The sequence below is a fragment of the Poecilia reticulata genome, chromosome 16, assembly GCF_904066995.2.
Source record: "Poecilia reticulata chromosome 16, P_reticulata-male-v2, whole genome shotgun sequence".
Lineage (NCBI taxonomy): Eukaryota > Metazoa > Chordata > Actinopteri > Cyprinodontiformes > Poeciliidae > Poecilia > Poecilia reticulata.
The window spans coordinates 6,216,737-6,231,200 of record NC_088845.1 but is presented as its reverse complement, the minus strand read 5'-3'; the positions used below and the strand labels follow the sequence as shown (position 1 = coordinate 6,231,200).

At 38.3% G+C, this 14,464-nt stretch overlaps 1 protein-coding gene across 5 annotated transcripts in view; it reads left to right on the top strand.

The window, feature by feature from the left end:
• dgkb (diacylglycerol kinase, beta) overlaps nt 1-14,464 on the top strand; it is a 74,812-nt gene that overhangs the window by 20,070 nt on the left and 40,278 nt on the right. For all 5 annotated transcript variants that reach the window (XM_008430941.3, XM_008430939.3, XM_008430940.3 and 2 more), the window contains 10 exons: nt 589-638; nt 2,620-2,694; nt 3,817-3,936; nt 5,821-5,938; nt 7,781-7,869; nt 8,158-8,274; nt 8,547-8,645; nt 10,036-10,137; nt 11,746-11,819; nt 12,348-12,422. In XM_008430941.3, coding sequence (XP_008429163.1) covers nt 589-638; nt 2,620-2,694; nt 3,817-3,936; nt 5,821-5,938; nt 7,781-7,869; nt 8,158-8,274; nt 8,547-8,645; nt 10,036-10,137; nt 11,746-11,819; nt 12,348-12,422 — 919 coding nt within the window. The remainder of the gene's footprint in view (nt 1-588; nt 639-2,619; nt 2,695-3,816; nt 3,937-5,820; nt 5,939-7,780; nt 7,870-8,157; nt 8,275-8,546; nt 8,646-10,035; nt 10,138-11,745; nt 11,820-12,347; nt 12,423-14,464) is intronic.

The window sequence follows — 14,464 nt, the reverse complement described above, 5'->3', positions numbered from 1 at the left end:
AAACTGAATAGAAAACAACTCTAGGACAACTTGTACGATCTGAGGAAGTTAAGTTATACCTCCTGAGAGTTTTGATGTGTCGTTTACGAGCGATTCGATTCTTTTGAACGGCTCTAAGCCGTTTACTGTAGGACTCAGTGAGAACTGTTAGTTTTTTTTAATTCGATTTTGCTTGCTTATGATGCTCTGCTCACACCTCAACAGCTATTGTTTTTATTTAATTGAAGATTACTAAATTAAATTAATTAAATACAATAGATAAATAAATGGGTGCATATATTTTTTACATTAAATGGTACAGAAGATGATTTTTGTTTTTGCCAAATAAAATTTTTAATTGTGCTTCTAAATTAGAAGCTTAGAAACCACACTTTTTACAATATGTAAATAACTCAAAATGCCCTGAGTGGAATTGTGTTCAGAGACTAATAGTTTAATTTCATAGTTTGTATATTAAGATGTTATTGCGGTGGAATTTCAAGTTAGGTTGTCCGCCAGTGTTTGTTGAATGTGCAAAGTGGACCTCAGCCTGAAAAAGTTTGAAAATGATCTAGGACTAATATTTGGTTGTGTTTTTCATTTCCACAGTTATGTTTCGTCTCTACGACACAGATGGAAACGGATCGCTGGATAGCTCGGTGAATATTTTTACCTCTTTTCTCTTTCAAGTCGAGCACATAAATCTGTGTGTTTTTATTCCCCAGTCAACAAAGAGCTGGTTTGGATCATCAAACATTTGTGCACAGGGAAAGAAAGGCCTGTAAAAATCTCATTAAGTGTTTTAAGTGTGACCCAACATCTGGAATCCTACCAGGAACACAGGTTGTTGGTGTTCAGAGCAAACAAAATCACTAAGATGCCATTATGAAGCTGCAAAAATGCAGTGAAAACACTTGCTAAGAAGAATTGGCTTGTAGTCAATTATTGTGCAACCCCCTCAGTTTAGTCCTTACTGCCTGTTACTGCTGCATACACACCTGTGCTCAGGGGCATCAGGTGTGCAAACACCCACACCAACACACCTGATCCTGTCCTCCAGGTGGCGCAATGCGGTCTAAATGTATCTGTGAAGGGATGCTTCACTGAGCTGCAACAAACAAATCAAATCTGGTTCATTTAAGGAGAAACTTGTTTCTGTTTTCTTTTTCCCCTCATGCAAAAACAGATGACATTTTGCGCTGCTTTTCCAAAATGGTCCAATTATTTGATGAATAAATAAAAAATATATTATACTTATATTAAGCTTTTATTATATGGAATCATTACACATATAGATATAAAATTCTTGGTAATAAAATCTCAAATTTAGTTATTTACAATTATGGCCTAAAAATTGTGTCCATATTCTGCAAAGTATATTTCTATCTAAAGTGTAAGAAAAAAAAACAGAAAAAATTGAAAATGCCCAGGGATTTTTACTGTAATTTAACAGTTTATCATGTTAAATTTACTTATATGTCTGTATGGTCAAATCTGTTATTTTTTTATATCTTTACTGTATATCTTGTCACACATTTTCAAACACTTTTCTTATTCAAAAAAAGAAACTTTCAGTATTTTTTGGAGTACTTCTCAATTTTTTATTTTTTTGTCACCCAAAAACATTTAAGTCTGTGTTTGTATATTAGATGTGTTAAATATATTGTAGTTATACTGCTAAAATATCATATTGTCACCTTCCTAAAAATAATGGCTTAAATCTTTTTTTCGTTTTTTTTTTTTTTTTTGCAAAATGTGACGTTGGCACAAAAAACAAAAAAATACAGACCACTTTAATGGAGCTGACAATATGCTAAATACACTACTAACGTAATCTTAAGACAAACATCTTTTTTCAAAAACATTTTTACAACAATCATTTTCATGCAGCTGATAATTTAGCAGTCTGTTTTCTCCCGACTGGTCATTGTGGTAATAAATATATTGAAAGGTTCAGATATTTTATTGTGAATGCATTTTAATGAATCCAATATACTGACAAGCATTTTTCTATCTATCGATCTAACTGTATTTAGTCGTGTTAGTTCTTCAACAGAATAGTTTCATAAGTTGAAGTTTCCTCCTGTTAGCTATCTTATAGGCTAACATAGTAAATTATAATATTGAAAATCTGCTCATCAAGTCATTTCTGGAAACTATCTGCTTTTTAGAAACATTCTCTATTTTGATACCTGAATAAGTTTGTTTTTCAACCTTTGTTGCTGCTCTTAAAGTAATTTAACATGGAAACAAAAGCAAATTTGTAGGTAAAGTTAGTAGGAGGAAGTCTTTAAAAACACTCATTGCTGGAAGTGGGAAAAATATGAGAGTTTTTCCAGTACGATCCATATTAACACCAAAACATGATTCTTCTCTACCAAAACATGAACCTGTGATTCTCCTCTCTCCTCTTCAAAACTGTCCTTAGCATCTTGATAATCCAGTGTGGCACCAGACACAAATGTCAGGCTCTGTGTAATTAAACCATCAGGCGAGGAGCTCTTCCCACGCCGCCTTTGTTTCCCGCTGTGCAGCTCTTCTGCACGTGTTCCCAACCTGCTATTACCAGCTGTTTATCAGTCTCCATACGGGAAGGTAAATACTGTATTTCTGTGTCTGTAATGACCGTCTGTGATGCAGGAGCTGGAGCACATTATCTCCCAGATGATGCACGTAGCAGAGTACCTGGAATGGGACGTGACGGAGCTCAAACCAGTAAGAACGACGTTGTGCCAGGAAAATACATTAGAAAACATGTTTCACTTTAGAGGTATTCTGATAAAAACTGAGGCACTTCTGGAAAATGCATGCAAAATTTAGCATTTCTGTTATATTTGCAAGAATATAGCATTTCTTGCATACACTCACTGGAAGAAAAAAAATCCAGAATAAGAATATATTGTATTCTACAAAACAGGAACCACAATTACTGCTGTTTTCAATTAAATTAGTGTAATCAAAGGAACTTAATAATTTATACTTTAATTTTTTTAAGTTGATCAGTTACTCAGAACCTTAAATTAGCACCTTTTTCTATATCGATGGATAAATATGATAAAGGCGAAATATATATTAAGAACATTTTTACTGGAGGTGTGGAGCAAAAATGTAAATTATGAGTGTGACATGTAAGGTTTGTAGCTACTCTAAATCAAATAATGTGACTCAAAATATTACTATATTGTATCCTACAGAATTATATAAACACAAAATCATACCAAGTATTTTTATCTCGTTTCTAGTACCCTTGAAAGAGGACAAAACTAACTTTAAAGTAACTTTTCAGCAAGAAACATGAGCTTCTTTTAAGTAAATAATTCCTTCATATTGATGGAAAAGTCTTAGTTCCATTGGCAGATTATTTCACTTATAGCAAGACATTTTTTCCATGTTGTAAGTGAAATAATCTGGCAAAGGAACCAGGACATTTTCATCAATATCAAGGAAGTTTTCACTTAAAATAAGCTCCTATTTCTTACTAAAAAAGTTACTTCTAAGTTAGTTTTGTCTTATTTCAAGTTTACTTGGAACTGGATCAAAAATACTTGGTATGGTTTTGTGTTTTGCAGTGAATGCACCACAATTATGGTGTTTTCAATTAAATTAGTGTAACAAATGGATTTCAGTAAGGTATACTGTATTATCTTTTTAAAGTGTATCCGCTTGTTAAACCTTAGTCTGCACCACGTTAGTAAATTAATGCATGCCTGTCTGTGTCGTTGGATGAATATGAACTATTAAACATAGTTCTAGTGGCTGTGCCATAAGGTGTGGAGCAAATGTGTAAATTACAAGTGTGATGCTGTAACTGAACATCCAAACTGTTTTATGTCGCAGATCCTCCAGGAAATGATGCAGGAGATCGACTACGATCAGGACGGCACGGTGTCCCTGGGGGAGTGGATCCAAGGAGGCCTGACCACCATCCCGCTGCTGGTCCTGTTGGGCCTGGAGACGGTGAGGTCACACAGAAACCGCCTGCATCTGCCACTGAGAACATAATGAAACAAACCTGAAAGAAATCTGCAAAAGCAGGTAAAAAAACAAAACACTTCTTGGTTACCAGGTGGAAGCTGATATTCAAACATACTGAAGTTTTGCTTAATTTTTTAAATTTTCTATCATTTTTTGTTTTCATTTGACATCAAAAAGGCGCTGAAGAGAAAATTAGCTCCTCGTTGTGTCATCAAACCTTTTAATTGTCAATCAGTGTTTAATTGTTGCTTTTAATTTATCGCCACAGTTACATCAGATATTCTGTTTGTTGCAAAATGTAAAAAAAATAAAATAAACAGTGAAACGTTTGACACTGTTTTAAAAACACATTCATAAGACAATTATTTAACACTTTTCTTAAGAGCTTGTGTATATATAATGTCTTACACCTTACAAGTGTAAATTAGCTTTATTATCCTCACCTCTCCTCTTTGTTTAACCTCATTTCAGATCCGTCCTGCAAGGTGATTATGTTAATTACTCTAAATTTGACACATCCTTTCTCTAATTACATCATGTAAATAGTAGTAAGAAGGAGAATAAAGAAAATCAGTCTTAGGCATATGGTTCTGTTGTAGTAGCTTCGTGTTTGTGGTGTTTTAGTGGATTTTTCCACATCTTTATTACTCTTAATTTTTTTCCCCAGCAACATAATGGAGTGTATATTTATAGTTTACACTCTTCTTTTCTAGTTTCTCTCCAGATCAAATTTGATTTTCTGTGTCTGCCTACTTTCTGAACCTTCAGTTCTGCTCCATCATGCTGTAAAATATTAAATAATTATTGCTGAACCGTTCCAGGATGCCTGATGAAGTTTGAATTTGTTTCTTTCTTTAGTCTTCAATCTTTTTGGTGAAGAATTGCAAATAAATTGACTCTTAAATAAGAAACAAGCCTTTAAACTACATCAGGAGGTTTCACTGCTGTCTCAACTCTAAACTCTTTGAGTTAACTTTGTTTTTCTTCCACTTGTTCCTAACATTAAGACGGAAGATTCATCACAGTAGTGCAAAATTTGCACCCTGAAAAACATTTGAAGGTGGTTTAACTTGAAAATGAAAATCCACCTGCTGCCCTGAAAACACAACTTAAGTCACCAAGAAAAAAATTGTTTTATTTTTAATTCAGAACTTAAAAGTCATGAAGTCGATTTAACAAGAGACAAGTCATCTAAACCTTGCTTTTAAAGTTCATTAATCTTGAATTCTGAGTTTTAACTTAATTAATTTAAACCAAATAGTTATTTCACGTGGCTATTCTTCACCATTCTCCACAGTAAAAGACAGGTCCAGTTCTAGCTGGTGTTTTTTACTGAATCTTCTTTACTGGAGCTGAAACATTTAGGATCATTTGAGAATCTGCAGTATTCGAGGTAACAACTTGCTGCATGTGAGGTCATTTTCATGCTAAACAGATGATGGCTGCACACCTTTTTTCTCGTTTGAGTGATTGTCTGCTTGCCATTGCTTTATTAGCTAACCAGAAAAGCTTTTTATTGAATCTAAAAATAAGAAAAATTGCTCTAGAGAACAACTTTCTCATACGAACTCTGAGAGTGTAATTCTTACATCGTCCACTAGATGGCTGCATTTCTCCGTCCTCATATAAAGTCCCAACCAGCGCTGGTTTTCTGTTTATGAATGAATTAATGAATGAAACATTTCTAATAAATGAACTGAAACTGAATTCAGAGTTTCCTACAGAATCCTTCTCATTGTTCCTGTAACAAAAATAATAACATAATAATAATTCTTCACTGTCTTCCACTATAAGAAACACATGGAAACGTATGAAGCTCCTACGGTTGTTGAAGATAAAGTATAAGTAATGGATGTTTCTGTTTAGAATGTGAAAGACGATGGGCAGCACGTGTGGAGGCTGAAGCACTTCAACAAACCCGCCTACTGTAACCTGTGTCTCAACATGCTAATTGGGCTGGGGAAGCAGGGACTCTGCTGCTCATGTGAGTCTGACACTCTGCATTTCATCTCTAAATACACAAACAATCATCCACTGTTTGTGTGCTATCGACATTTTTATTTGGTTTCTAATGAAACATCTGAAAACAGAATGTTTTAATGTAGTAGCTTATTCTCACGCTGATGTTTATTCAGAGGAGAAAGTTTATGTTTGGATTTTTATTTTTATTACATGAAATCATGCTTTCATTTTGTCAACATTTCTCAAGGTTGGATCAAATAGAGAGAAGGATTTCTGGATATTATAATCTGTTTGCAGAGTTCAGGATTCTTACGGATTCTCTCATCTGTTGAGGTTTCCTAATCATTTATGTACAGGAACTAAGGCTGCGTTCACACTGCAGCCTGAAGTGACCCAATTCCAATTTTTGTTTTGCCGTAATGCGACACGTATTTGATCTTTTCATGACAGTCTGAACAACACAGGCCAGATTTTTTTCAAATGCAACCCAGGCCACTTGAATGTCCGAGCTGAATGTCATTGATGCTCTACAAATGTCACTGTTCTGCGTCCTGATATGCACAAGCAGGAAGAAAATCAACAATCATGACGGACTATAATGAGGATTAAGTTGTTAATATGCTGCTCCGGTCGGACAACTTCAAACGTGTAAGCTAAGCTCCACCGTTAGCCTCCATGTTTACTTCCACAAACTCTGAGCACTACTTCCTCTTTTTTATGTCGTTTGGCAAAACACTGAGCATGCTCTGCATCCATCCATCCATCCATCCATTTTCTTACACCCTTGTCCCTTAGTGGGGTCAGGAGGTGCTGGTGCATCTCCAGCTAACGTTCCGGGCGAGAGGCAGGGTCACCCTGGACAGGTCGCCAGTCTGTCGCAGGGCAACACAGAGACACACAGGACAAACAACCATGCACACACACTCACACCTAGGGACAATTTGGAGAGACCAATTAACCTGACAGTCATGTTTTTTTGGACTGTGGGAGGAAACCAGAGTACCCAGAGAAAACCTACGCATACACAGGGAGAACATGCAAACTCCATGCAGAAAGACCGGGGCCGGGAATCGAACCCAGAACCTTCTTGCTGCAAGGCAACAGCTCTACCAACTGCACCACTGTGCAGCCCGCATGTTCTGCATGTGTGACCTTATTGCGCCCTCTACTGCGCATGCGGGTCATTTTCAGGTCGTTTGTTCGCTGGAGATCACAAACAAGCCTCATATACACTGCTCAAAAAAATAAAGGGAACACTTAAACAACACAATATAACTTCAAGTAAATCAAACTTCTGTGAAATCAAACTGTCCACTTAGGAAGCAACACTGATTGACCCGACGAGGGCCCCCGTTGTCAATCAGTGTTGCTTCTTAAGTGGACAGTTTGATTTCACAGAAGTTTGATTTACTTGAAGTTATATTGTGTTGTTTAAGTGTTCCCTTTATTTTTTTTGAGCAGTGTAATTGGAAGTGTGAACAACAACGCCAAAAAAATCAGATTAGATAAAAAATTGGATTTGGGTCACTTCAGGCTGCAGGTGAATGCAGTCTAAGGCGGTTGATTTTGATGCTCTGTTAGCCATTTATGTGCTGATTTAGCTGTTTGGATTGTTAAAATTTAGTATTTATTTGCAGAAAAATAAGGAAAGGTTGCAGAGCTTCCAGACCTCAAATTATGCAAAGAAAACAAGTTAATATTTGCTTAGAAACAACAATACTAATGTTTTAACTCAGGAAGAGTCCAGAAATCAATGTTTGTTGGAATAACCAGGAGGTTTTCCACCACCAGAGTGCAGCGGGCTCTTCATTTTTTCCATAGGTGTATATATTTTTATGGATCGTTTATTTTATTCTTTTATCAGTTTGCAAGTATACGGTCCATGAGCGCTGTGTGGCTCGCGCTCCGCTTTCTTGCATCAAAACATACGTGAAGTCCAAGAAAAACACTGAGGTGAGTCTTGACAACGATCTTCTGCTACAACAAATATTACTGTTATTAAGCATTACTTATTACCAGGATAATATTTGGACTCTAAAACACACACATCATCACTCGTTTGGCCTCTTGTCTTCCTTTTCTCTCCTTTATGTCTCGTTTCCTCCTGATTGTTTTCTTTCCTTTCTGCTTTCTTTAATTGCCGTGTCACTTCTACCTTTGTATACATCTTGTTTTTCTGCACCGCGTTTCTTTTTCTCGCTGCTTTTCCACCCAGTATGCCGTCTCTCCTCCTCTCTGCAGGTAATGCATCATTTCTGGGTGGAGGGGAACTGCCCCACCAAGTGTGACAAGTGTCACAAAACCATTAAGTGTTACCAGGGCCTGACTGGGCTCCACTGTGTGTGGTGTCAAATCACGGTAAGCCACCCCTCGCTGAGAGGCAGCCACCTCCTCATTATATTCCCACTGCTTCTTGTTGTTTAGGCTTTCATTTTGGCACCTCTGATACCTCACAAGTCATTTCACCAATTTACACTCAGAAAACACTTGTTTGCAGCTCTAAGATAATAGAAAATAAGACGGAGATGGCGACGTGTGCATTTGCAAATAAACCCTGAAAACGCAGCTGAAATATTTATTTCTGTTGCCACTAGTTTGAGGTTGTTAATAATAGCTTCCACCTCCTCCAGCTCCATAACAAGTGTGCTTCCCACGTCAAACCTGAGTGTGACTGCGGACCCCTGAAGGATCACATCCTGCCCCCAAACTCAATCTGCCCCGTCGTCCTGGTAAGACTTCGCTTGTTCTGGTCAGCGGGCCTCGAGGCGCAGAGAGCCTTCGAGACCTGATGATCCAATCATCAGGCCCGAGTTCTCCTACTGTGCTTCGAAGTGGCAGCAATTTATTTTTTAGAACTTTATTCTGAAAATTGCACAAGTGTGTTTGAAGGGGATAAAAGTGAGCCGCCATAACGCAACTTTCTTTCTAATCAGCTGCAGATTTTTATTTTATTTTGGGGAAAAAATAGTTATTCTTTCAACTTTAAATTGGTTTAGAATAGAATAGAATAGAATAGAATAGAATAGAATAGACTTTATTGATCCCCAAGGGGAAATTGCTTATTCGTTGACAAGCTACTCCTTACGGTGTTAAATATTAATAATACAAATATAACCATAAGAGATAAAGTTTGTAAAATATACAGATATACCCAAGAGTGATGTAAGTAATTCAGTATGATGGAATATAAATAATAAATAGATAAATAAAAGTTAAATAAAAATTAATAAATAAATAAATTTAATTAATCTGTACTAGATTCACAAAGCCAATTGTTCTAAATTCATACAGATTCAACTACAGCAGCAAGAAGTAATTTGACAATAATTTGAATAGAATAAAATATACTTTATTGACCTCCAAGGGAAAATTGCTTGTATGCTGACAGCTACTCCATCCAAAGTGTTGAATATTGGTAAATACAAATATAATATTTTTGATATCAGGCTGCAGTTGCCTTTATTGCCACAAGCACAGATGTGACTAACATTAAGAAAATGTATTTGATTGGCAATTATCTGCCAATATATCTGTGACTCCTTATTGAGGAAAGTATTAAGCCCAACTTCTTTGACCTCTGTGGCTATTTTTTATTTTATTTTTTTTATTGAATTCAGGTCTGTTTTTATCCATTGATCTGCACCAATATTACCACCAGCTTTCAGCAGGGGGTATTTTTTCTGTGGGTATTTTTTTGTGTGATCTTACATAAATTACTATGGTTTTCGAGCAATGTGTCAGAATTTTTCAGAAATATTCTGACTTTTCTTCTCAGAATTCTCACTTTAATCTTGCAAGATGAAACGTTAGTATTCTGAGACAAAAATCCAGATTTTGAAAATGTTTTTTGTTTTTTAGTGGTCTTAATCCTCTTCCACATCATTGTGTTAAACTCCTTGGAAAGAAAATTTAAAACAGCAGGTCAGAGTTCAAAGAAAGATGGACGTCACAACTGGCCAGAAAAAGTGTAATTGAAAGCCCAGGAATTAAAACCGTGACATAAACGTAAACGTATAACTACAATCTGACTCTTGCATCTTGCATTTTTCTGATATCTGGATCTTGTTTTGTGCTGCTGTTTGGAGTCGAACCTCGAACCATTTTGTTATGTCACTTCAGGAACGGCAGTCCACTCTGAGGAAGGACTCGCGGTCCAGTCAGTCGAGTCGAGGAAAGATGCAGAGAGCGAACTCGGTCACAGTGGACGGCCAAGGACTGCAGGTTAGCTTCACACCGGACAAATGTCTTGGCTTTTACTGACATTTCAATACATAAGTATGCATCTTTACTCAGGTATCTGATAAAAGTAAAGAGTGTAAAACAGATGACGTCTTTATAACCAACCATATGTCACCCAAACTCATCTGAACTTCTGATCCAGGCAAAGTTTTAAATCAGTTAGTTTGAGAAGCTACAGGTGGTGTAAAGACAACGATCTCGCCTCTCATTATCAGCATATCAGGCCAGTTTCCTGTTGAATCTTAAGATTTGATGTGAGCCTCTGCAGTTGGTGAACACCGCCAGTCCTGCTGGTAATCAGCATCATCCATAATCAACATCCTGATCCTCTGCCAGCACGCCGCCGATGGAAAACCTGCCGCCGTCTGCGGCGAGCGCTCGCCTGCACACGGCTTTAGGAGAGAGAAATACGATGAATCAAATCCCGGCCACATCCATCTCTGCCTCTCGCTGGCTAACCAGCGTAATAATCAAGATTATTATTTATAATTACAGGAAGTAATGGATCACTCTGGACGGGACAGGGAGCTCATTAATTCACCCTCGGCCTGCTGGGATAGCAGACAGGGGGAGTTAAGTGCTTCATCTGTGTCAGGCAGAGCGCTGGGCGAGTTGTTGCAGGACAGTTCAAACGGGGCGCGGGCCTGAGGCTCAAACCGGGTCCAGAACCTCAGGCAAACTGGGAGATTATGTCTGATCATATATTTGACACAAGGTATCGTCACATTATACCCACAACCTCTCACCTATGACCTGTTGTACTTGATCGGGTCTATAGATCAGGGGTGTCATTTTCGTTGTGGCCCAAATCAAGATCATGAATGTTGTTAAAGGGCCGGTTGTGCCAGAATGTATTGATAAAACCTGTTCACAAACTTTTGAACAACAGCACCGAGACTTAGAAACACAGCAGAGAGCAGATCGATTCTAAAATTATTTCCCAAACTCTGAATAAATGAAAGAATTTCAGCCATCATACAAAAATAGAGTATTGCACAAGTAGAAACCTACCAAGTCATATGCATCCACCTGAACTGACAGACTGGACAACCAGGAGGTCCATGGTAACTCTGGAGGAGCTGCAGAGATTCACAACTTCTGCCTGTTACCCAGAATCCACCATTTCCAGGATGAAATGGTGTGAAAAATCTGCAAGAGGCTGACAGGAACTCTTATAGGTTTTTATGTCCTTTTAATACTGTAGCAATAAAATACGGTAATGTTTGTGGCTCTAATTTAGGGTCATAGTTTCTCCATTTTCAAAATGTTTATATTCAAGTTCATTCTTTTAAGCTTAACCTAAAACCCATTGACAACTTTTTAAAACATCCTTCTCTTTTAAATGGGCCGTATAAATAAAATTTCAAGGGAAAAGTTTAGGTTTCCACTTAGAAGACTATAGAGCGCTCCTGTTCCCGGCCTGGACCGGTTCACAGGAAATCTGTGCAGATGGCAGGCAGGCAGTGCAGGGCTTGGAAGTGCCATATATACTTGATAAAATGTCTGAGGGATACGGCTTGAAAGTGAATTCCTGTGATGCATCCTGCAGTCTCCAAACACCGAGGCTTTGTTTTGACATCTTCCACACAGATCACAACAATAGAGGGCACTCATCCTCTGCTGGTGTTTGTCAATCCGAAGAGCGGGGGCAAGCAGGGGGAGAGGTAAGTACACAACCTGTCTCAACATGCTACAAGGGGCCTCTGAAGCCCCGCTCCGCAGCTACAGAGGGGAGGAAGCAGCATGGCCGCTGGGCTGACGGCTGCTTTTTGACTTAGTCAAATAAAAACACAATCTGATTTACCTAAAGCGCTGGCCGCCTTGGAGAGAAACTCCTCTCACTGCCGGCTTCAGTCCCTTTCTGTAACCCAAGGCTAATTGGGTTATTACTGAAACATATTCATTCACTTCTTATTATGCCGGCCCTCATCTGTTTAAATTATGAGATCAAAATATGACTTCAGCCAGTTGATATAATGAAATTGAAATTAAAATGAATTAGTCTTTCTAATGGTTTCTCCTCAAGGAGACTTCAGACATTTTTCCGCCTTGCTGTCCAGTCCGCTGGCGTGTCGGTCTGATCGGAGACGGCTCTGTGTTTCCCCCCATTCACCAAGTCAGCATGTGACAGAGTCAGCTATTATACTTTCACTCACTGCTTTGTTTCCTGACTTTTTTTCTTTTTCTATTAGGATTTATAGAAAGTTCCAGTATCTCCTGAACCCGAGACAAGTGTACAACCTGGCCAAGAATGGACCAATGCCGGGGTACGTTGGAAAAAACCTTATGCTAAATCAGTTAGCGTTGATATTCATTTCCATTTTGGAAAAAGAAGCCATTGTGGGACTAACTCTGAAGTTAATGCTACTGCAGATTTTAATTGCTATTGGTTGGTGTTTGTAAAGCAACCAATCCAGTAGCGCCATTACTGTTTTGACACTGATTGGCTACAACCCCAACAGAGAGATAAGAAGATGGTGGATGTTAGCTTATGATGTACTGCTAAGATGATTTTCTCTGTGTGTATTAACGGATATTAAGGTATATTTGATGTTACAACTAACAAAGTAGGCAGATATAGGTGGATTTTACACTGCAAGAGCACAAAATCTGAAGTATTTTAGGTCTAGATTCTTGTCAAAATGTCTTGGTACACTTGAAATACGACAAACTAGCTTGTAAGTAACTTTAAGCAAGATGTTGGAGCTGGACTTAAGTCAACAGTAATATTGATGAAAAAGAATTGGTTCCATTGGCATATTGTTTGATTTAACAAGACATTCTCCTCATGTTATAAGTTAAATAATCTGCCAGTATTTTTCATCAATATTAATGAATTACTGACTTAGAACAAGTTTTCATATCTTGCTAGTATCCTGTCTTATTTCCAGCATACTAAGATGTCTGCACTACAAACTTGGTAACATTTTGTGTTTTTGCAGTATTGTCCTTAAATGTAGATGCAAATACCATTTTAATATTATGAATTACTTTAAAATGGTCTCAAAACAACAATATTATCATTTATTGCAATAACTTCTGGGATAATTTATCGTCCAGCCTGTTATCCTGACAGGCCTAACTAATTATATTTTGAGAAATGACACATTTTTAAAAAATATATTTGTAATCTTAACAGAAATGGATTGCAATTAAATAAAAAAAAAAAAGCTAAGACAATCCATTTGTCATTCTGTTTACTCTCTGTTGTTGCTCACACATAATGATCCCATCACATGCAAGAGAGGCCTTTAGCATTACAGCCTCCACTTTCTCCTCCCTCACACATCACACACCCAAATGAGGTGAGTTCACATCCTGGAGACGGCCGCACCGAGCCGGATCCGCAGACAAGTAGCGGCTCTGTATGCATAAGGCTATATGAGAGCTCATGACACAAATGACTGACGGATGCAGAGTGGGTGAAGCTCTTGCCACACAACATGTGATCACGCATGCAGACAAGCAGCTCGCCGCAGCCCGGCGGTGTGGACGGCGCCGGGTCCCCTACAGTTCATGGTTGTGATTAAGAAAATGAATGGATCATTTACATGCAAGAGGCTCCTTCAGTTTGCCGCCTGCGTCCAGCAGCGTTCGGGACACGCAGGAATTTCTCGCCGCCGTGCTGCCACGTTGTTTGGCTTTGATTAGACCTGAAAAACAGCATCTTTTAGACTTATAAAAAATAAATAAACAGCAGCACACCGCTGCTTAAAAAAAAAGGATCCAAGAGGTTTGAACTGCATGTATGAGAAGACAGCCGAGCTTTCAGAACCAGCAGTTTCATTTTGTTCATTTTCCTCTGATGAGAACCAAAAACATCATCTGGTTCTGGATGCAGGGATCCTGACAGCATACGCGATGACCTTCCCCAGTTATAACCTAGTTAATATTTTGCCAAGTGAACTCACCGCAGCTCACATTAGCAGGGTGAGCAGTCACCATCGGACACTGCAGGCCCAGGCAGCCGCGTACACTGCTGTCAATTAGCTGCCTCTCTAATCAAATTACAGCAAATTAAGTGTTTGTTTCTTGGTATTTAAATATCCCCAAAGTTGCCTTTCATGTTCACGGCCGTCTGTTTTTGTGTCTAATGTGGTTTGCGGCCCCAGTTGGAGAGTAATTGAGCGAGTCATTTACCCGCCATACGAGGCAGCGAGGCTGGCTCATTCAGTTAGGGCTTTGTTATTGTGAAGGAACGGAGGAAGTTGGACTGAACATTGCCTGTCATGATCCAATTAGTCCCTGAACAGACAGTGTACCTCACTGAATGAATAATATCAATGCGACATGTGTTTTCTTTTTTTCC